Source organism: Myxine glutinosa, chromosome 5 (genome assembly GCF_964187855.1).
Source record: "Myxine glutinosa chromosome 5, kmMyxGlut1.1, whole genome shotgun sequence".
NCBI lineage: Eukaryota > Metazoa > Chordata > Myxini > Myxiniformes > Myxinidae > Myxine > Myxine glutinosa.
This window is the reverse complement of record NC_136265.1, coordinates 10,147,447-10,156,443: the sequence shown is the minus strand read 5'-3', so window position 1 is coordinate 10,156,443 and position 8,997 is coordinate 10,147,447. Positions and strand designations below refer to the sequence as shown.

The 8,997-nt window shown below is 44.8% G+C and overlaps 1 protein-coding gene across 7 annotated transcripts in view; it reads right to left on the bottom strand.

The window, feature by feature from the left end:
- Positions 1–3,466: 3,466 nt before the first annotated feature.
- Positions 3,467–8,997, bottom strand: part of LOC137427969 (beta-1,3-galactosyl-O-glycosyl-glycoprotein beta-1,6-N-acetylglucosaminyltransferase 3) — a 90,073-nt gene continuing 84,542 nt past the window's right edge. For all 7 annotated transcript variants that reach the window (XM_078777575.1, XM_078777572.1, XM_078777571.1 and 4 more), the window contains 3 exons: positions 4,730–4,988; positions 4,405–4,605; positions 3,467–4,250 (listed from right to left, as the gene is read on the bottom strand). In XM_078777575.1, coding sequence (XP_078633701.1) covers positions 3,756–4,250; positions 4,405–4,605; positions 4,730–4,988 — 955 coding nt within the window. In that variant the 3' untranslated portion in view covers positions 3,467–3,755. The remainder of the gene's footprint in view (positions 4,251–4,404; positions 4,606–4,729; positions 4,989–8,997) is intronic.

The window sequence follows — 8,997 nt, the reverse complement described above, 5'->3', positions numbered from 1 at the left end:
GCTTCTAGCTGATGCTACGATTCGCAACATCGCTATGCAGAGACAGGACACATGTGTTCTTGCTGTGGCAACAAGAGAACTTGTTGCTGCTGAGGCTTGGGACCATAAATCGTGCTTCAGGCTCTACACCAATACCAAAGACCTTCAGAACCCAGCTCATAAAGAAGACACAGCGGAAAGTGATACTGATGCTCGATAAAAGCTAGCTGAAGCTACATCACATCATATTCCAACACATAAGACAAGACTTGTTTCAGTCTCCACGGATTGTCCCACTAACTGAACTGACTCGTCTCCTAGTAACATATGTGCAATGTGCATGCTCATGAGGTGTCTGCAATTAACGACTCTACTAAAAAGCACATACGTCGAAACTACAGGCTGAATTTGGCAATACTCTTCACATATTTCCTGACAGCAAAGGAAAATTGCTAATCTTTCCTGACAACATCAGCAAGTATGACCTTGCAAAAGAGAATGTGAGGCTGAAAACAGAACTTGAAAGCTTACATCGTATGTGACAACCAGTCATCTGAGGAGGGAGAGGGCATGGTTGTGTGCAGGATGATGCTGATGATGTGGATGAACTTGATCTTTTTTAATTATTCCTCTGCAATTGATGATGCTCATGATTTCCATGATTATGTGCATTTATTTTGATGAAATTAATTCATTTATTTTGATGAAAAGTCAAGTTATTTTCATTTTGATGATGATGATTACAGTGTAATGTATGGTGGCTGTAAATTCAAAATAAACTGTTTGCAAGAGCTTACATGTGATCATCTGAAGCCTCGTATGTCTGTACTACATATACATATTGCTAAAAATCGAACCAATAGGGGGCCTTTTCAACATCATATTTCAGGGTGAAAGCTGCTACTTACAGACTGCTACCAGGCAGAAATGTGTTCCTGAATAGCAGAGCTTTCGGATGGTACCCATGTACCTTGGCCACCCCGAGTGGTACCGGTGGCTCAATTTTGGGGTCGTACCTGACGGACGAATAGTCTGTTGATCATTTCACATCCTCAGCTAGTCCTACACTCGTCGCTTCTGTGCACCTGGTTGAGTTCCATCTGGCCGCTCCCTCCCTTTCATCTCGGTAGGTGTGTGTGTGTGTGTGTGTGTGTGTGTGTGTGTGTGTGTGTGTGTGTGTGTGTGTGTGTGTGTGTATAAAATGTTCCACGTGTTCAAACGGGTATGTTTCCGTTTCCGGTGAGTTAAATAATGTGCGACAATTGATCGTTATTTGTCGATTTGGTCGAGTCCCATCTAACACAACACTGTTGAACGTTGCCTATTGGTTGCAATTGCGACGTCTAATTTCCAACGTCGGCCTAACGTTGCTTTTTGGTTGCAATTGCGACGTCTATTTTCCAACGTCGCCCTGACGTTACCCATTGGTTGCAATTGCGACGTCTATTTTCCAAAGCCTGCCTAACGTTGCCTTTTGGTTGCAATTGCGACGTCTATTTTCCAACGTTGGCCTGATGTTGGCCATTGGTTGCAATTGCGACGTCGATTTTCCAAGGTCGGCCTAACGTTGCCTATTGGTTGCAATTGCGACGTCTATTTTCCAACGTTGGCCTGACATTGTCCATTGGTTGCAATTGCGACGTCTATTTTCCAACGTCGACCTAACGTAGTCTATTGGTTGCAATCGTGACATGTCTTTTCCAACGTTGGCCCAACATTGTTTATTTGTTGCGAACGCGACGTCTACTTTCCAAATTTGGCACAACGTTGTTTATTGGTTGCAATTGCAACGTCTATTTTCCAACGTTGCCTTTTGGTTGCCCAATAGAAGCAGTTTTGACACAAAAGTGCACGTTTTTTGTTGCAAGTCACTATTCCAGTGCAGAAACGTGTGTGTTTCATCAAATTGTGTGTATTTATCTTGTATACAGGAAAATAACATATTTCACAGGAAACCTTTTTCGTTCAAAAGCAATCTTGTTTGCCCAATAGAAGCAGTTTTGACACAAAAACTTGTTGTTTGTGCACGTTTTTTCTTGCTTGTCACTATTTCCAGGCAGAAACGCAATGCATATTGCACATGAAACCTTATTCGTGATGCCATGTGCCACTTATCACTTGTTCTTCGTGTAAAAACGAGTAACGGCCACATACGAGTTTGCCTGTTCTGGGAGACGCCATGTCTTGACTCGTTCCGAGTGTGAAATTAGTTTTGACCACATTCGAGTTTGCACGGATCTCCATTCACTGTTACTACCCAGCGGGCACACGACGTTGTTTCAACGTCGAATAACGGTTGGAATGAGGTCGCGACGTCGGACAACCAAAACCCAACCACATTAATACCTACATCAAAACCCGACAGTCATTCAACGTTGTTTCACTGTTGGCAACTTGGCTTGATTTTTTAATCGAATAAATGACATTGTTGTGGCATTGTATCAACGTTTATTCGACGTTGTTTCGACGTTGGAAAAATGACGTTGATCCAATTTGCAAATCCAACTCGTTTTCAACCTCGGGTCCACGTCGAATCTTGACGTTCATTCAACGTGGATCCAATGTCTGTGTGCCTACTGGGTACCTTCGTTGACTTGCTGTGTAGTGCCTGAAGTAGCTTGGTGATTTTACTCAGGAAGGCAAAGTATTCAAGTTACCTCCACAAGTCTTCTTGTCACACTGAGTCAAACGCTTAAGTCTATATAACAGCAATATACATCCTTGTTCATTTCCAGGTATTTTTCTGTTATTTGTCTTAATGTGAATAATTTATCAGCTGTTGATCCTCCTGGGCGCAATCCGGCTTGCGCTTCGTCAAGTATTTCTTCCAATTTCTTCATCATTCTTCTTGGAATCATAGTTGTGAAGATTTTTCCCTGCATAACTCAGCAAGATGGTGCCTCTGGATTTCTTTACAATTTAGCTTTATCCTTCTTTTTGTATATGGGGGTAATGATGGCTTTACCCAGTCGTCTGGAAATACCAGTACTTCACTGTTCCAAACCAACTTGCACAAATGGTAGATTCTGTCAATACCTATTTTACCGGAAGCTTTTAGTTATTCAGCTGGGGCACTATCATATCCAGGTGCTTTTCCTTCAGTCAGCCTCTTTATTGCTCTTCTCAAAGAATTTCTGGTTCCTCGTCTGTAAGAGGTGGAGATTAGAACCATAGCACGAGGTCGATTCACAACAAAACCATATGGACGGACACTGACAGAACATGCACCAATTGGCTAACTTATCGAACCATAGGGATGCGATCAGAGATTGCACATGTTTACAGGTATAGGTAGCTCATAACATTAGCCAATTGGTATTTGGTAGCGCTTCAAATTCCTCCTTATAATGAAAACAAACTAACCTCCCTCCAGGACACAACAGACACGAAGACTAAAAACCCAATGCCGCCCTCCAGCAACCATAATTAAAAAATTAAATACATTATTGAAAATAATAAAAACAAAAACAATTTAAAAAATTGAAAATTTTTATATTTTGAAAAATTGTTGCAAAATATTTTATTTGCATTCTTTGAAAAAACAACAAGTGACAAAAAATGATTGTGAATGAAGGTGCAAACAGGTGATAACCTCCTCACCCACCTCCCCACAGAAATCAATAAACACCAAGGATATGCAGCAAAAGCAATCTTGTTTGCCCAATAGAAGAGGTGTATTTAGCTTTAACAAATGTTCTACTAGACACAAGAAAGTAAGGTTTTATTCTGATTTTGATGATGCGGTGACGTCAAGTTAGAGATAACCAATCAAAGCATCAGCCAAACATAGCGTCCAAAATGGCTTGCTCGCGCAGCATCTCTTCAAGACACTGAATCACAGATGCATCAACCGTGGGATCAAACTTGTTGGCAAAAAGCTGCATCCTCGTCATCAACCAACTAAGATCTCCGAGGCCGAAGACGCAGACATCTCGGCGTATGACGCCGGTGCAACGAGGGTAAGCCGAAGCTCCATGAAAAAGGTCATCGCCTTCCAATTCGCTCCAGGAAACAAACCGTGCAAGTGCCATGACGTCTTGGATATCGTAATGACGGAATGGCGGGAAATAACCAGGAACGCCAGAGGAACGGATGAGAGTGGCCCAAAACAACTCGTCCGGGCTGTATACGTCCCGGCACCATTCACGGAGCTCTCTGGCCGTAGGGTCGGTCAAGGCATGCTGGACAAGATCCCTACTTGCAATGATGTACGCACTGCCAATAAATATTGATGAAAGTGATGATGGAAGTGGAGACTTGGTCGTGCCAGTCTGTGGGTATAAAATGCAATTGCGGTTTTGGGTTTTGGAACAAGAATAGAGGTAGAGGTGTTGCTTCAGGGTATTCATAATAATGAGACCTATACATTCGTACGCCGGTAATGGAGTGCCCCGATTACCGGACAATATTTGGCGTCCACCATACCTTGATTATTTGGCCATTGGAAATGATGTGGTGTTGGCGCCAACGAGGGAACTTTTGAGCTGGTGGTGTGACGCTCTCAATGTTGCTTCGACTTTGCAAACCTCGCAACACCTGAACCATCTCCAGGTTCGTCTTCAGAGGAAAGTCCTGGCCACAGAGGTTGAATAGATACTTCCAGGGTACAGGAGATTCCAAGAGATCCTGAACAACAGAAGTTGACAGATAAATGCATTAAAAAAACAACAACACAGAGTTAGCATTAATCTGTCAATCTGAATCGGTGAGACAATGGACACACGTACACAAATCCAACTACACAACTGACCTCCATGCACATAAAATCGGCCTCAAGACGGCTGTATGAGGCATAAGTCACTTGGACGGGATGACGAGCCAGGAACACATTGGGGAAGCAATCAGCAAGGTGTGCCATGGCTTGCTGAAACTCCTTGGGAGCCTTGAGGTCCACGTGTATGCAGTAGACATTCTGAGGTGCGTATATGGTACGAAGGAGCCGCTCGACCATTCCGGGCATATGGTGGACGACGATGGAGAATGCCAATGGGAATCTGCCTTCTTCCTCACTGTTCAAAGAAATGGGAAATCAGTGATGAAAGAGGTAACAGTTCTAAGGTTATGTGAGAAAACGTGACTTCGGCCTTGAGCCAGGTCACCAAATTTTGGCTGCTGGTACCATTTGAGAGAAATTAACAAATAATGCTCATAATGATTTTTTGGCAAGGTTGGAAAACTCGCTCCTCCAGTTGGAAAATAAATTATAGCATTGCAGTGTTGGTAGTTACCTCTGCTACCAGAGGTGGACGGTGGTTATGTTTTCACTCTTGTCTGTGAGTAGGATAAATCAAAATGTGATGAATGGATTCAGACGGAACTGGGTGGACAGGTTGGTTGCGTGACAAGGAAGAATTGATGAGGTTTTGGTGAAAATCTGGATCTGGATAAGATACATTTCCTATTTTAGGTGATTCTTCAACATTGATAACCCGGTGTGTACCCCGGTTTAGAATAGGTACACCGTATCCCTGCATGTCGTAAGAGGCGACTAAAAGGGTTTGTGTCAGGAAGGGCATCCGGCCATAAAAACATTGCCTCAAAAAGAGAACCATGACAATTACAACTACATATGGGCAGGGTACAGCCCGAAGTACCCCGTGGGGGACCCCACTCCCTCTCGTCAAAACTCAAGGTGGGGAACCCGATCGAAGCAAGGGTGGAAATCACTCCATTTACGACGATGAAACGTCTGATGCCCGACGTGGACATCGGTTTCTGAGGTTTGGGACATGGAATGTCGGGACAATGACATGGAAATCAGGAGAAGTGGTGGAAGTATTGGTCAGAAGAAGAGTGGACATGTGTTGTGTGCAGGAGACGAGATGGAAGGGAAGTGGTGTGAGAATGGTGAAGGGTAGGCAGGGACAGAAATACAAGTTTGTGTGGCAAGGGTGCCCAGAAGGCGTGAATGGTGTTGGTGTCCTGTTTTCTGAGGAGTTTGTAGACAGTGTGGTGAGTGTGACAAGAGTGAGTGATAGGTTGATGATGGTGAAAATGATGATTGGAAAGCTCTTGGTGAACGTCATCTCGGGATATGCTCCGCAGGTTGGTCGGAGCGATGAAGAGAAGGACAGGTTCTGGTGTGTGATAGAGAAGCTGATGAAAAACCTGAAAGATGAGGAAGTTGTTGTGGTGGGAGGAGACCTAAATGGACAGGTGGGAAGGAGTATGGACGGTTTTGAGGGAGTTCATGGGGGTTACGGATATGATGTGAGAAATGGAGAAGGGGAAAGGATTTTGGAGTTTGCTGATGGAGCTGATTTGTTGATTTGTAATACTCAGTTCCAGAAAGAGGATAATAAGCTTGTTACATACACGTCAGGTGGGTCGACGACAACCGTTGACTACCTGCTTGTGCGTAGGCGAGATAGGGGGCACCTCCGGGACACAAAGGTAATCCCGGGGGAGGAGGCTGTTTCACAGCACCACTTGGTTGTCTGCGACATAAGGGTGAAAGGTGCGAGGAGAGCTCGGCGGGTGAAGTACCAACCGAGAATGAAGGTGTGGAGGTTGAAAGAGGTGACAGTGAGGGAGGCATTAAAAGAGAGGATGAGTATGGTGGAGGATGATGTTGAGCTTGAAAGTGGTTGGATGTCAATGAAAGATAGTCTGTTGGGAGCCATTGGTGAGGTATGTGGATGGACAAAAGGACCACCGAGGCACTCGGAAACATGGTGGTGGGATGATGAAGTTGGAAAGAAGATTGACGAGAAGAGGAAGAAGTTCAAGGAGTGGCAAAAGGCGAAGGGTATGCGGGCAGAAAAGGCAGAGCATGAAAGTTATAAGGCAGCCAAGAAGGCTGCAAAGAAAGAGGTAGCAAAGGCGCAGGAGGTATGCAGGAAAATGTTCGGAAAACGCTTGGATTTGGAAGAGGGTCAGAGAGCGGTATTCAGGATTGCAAAGCAGACAGTGAAAGAGTGGTGTGATGTGATGGGGGTGGGTTGCTTGAAGGATGAAGTGGGACAAATCGTTGTGGACCCAGATGGAATTAAAGGAAGATGGAAGAGATATATGGAAATGCTGTTGAATACAGAGAATGAATGGGATGGCAACATAGAGAGTAACCCAGTTTTAGGACCGGCAGAGAAGATAACCGAGAAGGAAGTTGAGGAAGCGATAACAGCAATGAAGAGTATAAAAGCGGGAGGGCCGACGGGAGTTGTGGGAGATATGTTGAAGGCAGTGGGTCATTGGGGTGTGAACAGAATGACAGAGATCTGCAATCTTGTGGTGAAAGAAGGCCGCATTCCAGTGGATTGGGAACTGATTACCCTCGTCCCTCTATACAAGGGGAAAGGTGACCCTCTGGACTGTGGCTCGTATCGAGCGATAAAGTTATTGGAGCATGGAATGAAGGTATTGGAAAGGGTGTTGGAGAAGAGGATAAGGAAGAAAGTGAAGATTGACGAAATGCAGTTTGGATTTATGCCAGGAAGAGGAACAACAGACGTGCTTTTTATTGTGAGGCAGTTGCAGGAGAAGTACATGGAGAAGAGGAAGAAGTTGTTTCTTGGGATTGTTGATCTGGAGAAAGCATTCGATAGGGTTCCACGTGAAGTAGTGACATGGGCATTGAGGAAGTTAGGAGTGGAGGAATGGTTGATCAGAGTAGTGATGGCAATGTACAAAAGAGCGCGCACAGATGTAAGGACGAAGGATGGGAACAGTGGTGAGCTTGAGGTGAAGGTGGAAGTGCATCAGGGGTCGGTACTAAGTCCACTACTATTTGTAGCTGTGATGGAGGTGCTGGCTCGGAACGTAAAGGAGGGTTTACTGTGGGAGTTGTTGTATGCAGATGATCTGGTGTTGATTGCAGAAAGTATGGATAGACTGAAGGAGAAGATGAACAAGTGAAAGGAATGTATGGAGATGTGGAAATGTAACTCATTGATTGGGACTGGTAACTCATTGATTGGGACTGGTAACGAAGCAGATAGACGATTTCGTAAATGAATGTCAGGAATGTGCACGAACATGGTAATCTCTTGTCCACCTGGTCACAGCCCCAGGCTGGAGCACCCCCCCTATTGTTTGGTAAATGGAACTCGCAGCAGGGAGGAGCGAGTTGGTGCCAGGAAGGCGAGCAGGATGACTGAGTAACATTGCTGCGGAGAAGGGATTACGATTTCAGCGCACAGAGGATTAACTGGAGTTTGCCGATATAAACAGAAGAGACTTTGAGTCAAGGGAGCACTCATCCTCAGAAGCCCTGCCCGATGGAATGAACGCGTACCACGAGTACGGCGCTGCAGCCACGAAAGAGGGACTATGCGGATAGAGTTACCTGGTCCATTGAGTTAAACGGTAGTTATTTGGTATTGGAATGAAGTAAACAACCAGTTAATAAAGTTGTGATCTTTTGTAAACCTGTGACATCATTGGAGTCTTGAGTCTCACACACTTCCACGACAATCTGGAGGCACCGCTGGATTTCGAGTGGACGTCGCCAAGGTAAGCATGGCGTCTTGGGGATGGCCCATTACGAAATATGAACCTGTGTTTAATTCTGAACATGGTGGAGGATGTGTGTGTGGGGCTTGCCGCGATATAGGTAAAAGTCACGGATGGAACGTTTTAAATGATTCTATTATTCGTGTGCTTGCGAGGATGCGTACGGTATACGCTGGGTGTTAAGAGCCTTACTCTGGTCTGCAGGCAAATCGGCTCATGAAGTGCACCATGAGGCGATTTGTTTGCCGGTTCGGTAAGGTCCGTACACGTGTACAATCGTGTACACCCGTTTTAAATTAATAAATAAATAATTTTTTTTCAGTTTTCACGCCATGCCTAAAACTCGTTTGATCAACGGATAAATTAATGACAGACAACGCCATCTCATGCCGGTCCAGAATTATTGTGAAAGATGGCGATTGGATGAAAATTGCATACCGACACTCCCTCACTGTCCCTCATTGTCCCTCATTTCCATTTCGGCTACCTGTCTCTTGCCCCCGCTCCTTCTTGCGAAATGAACGTCCTTTAAACAAGTTGAATGGTTTAGGAATGTTTAGAGATTAT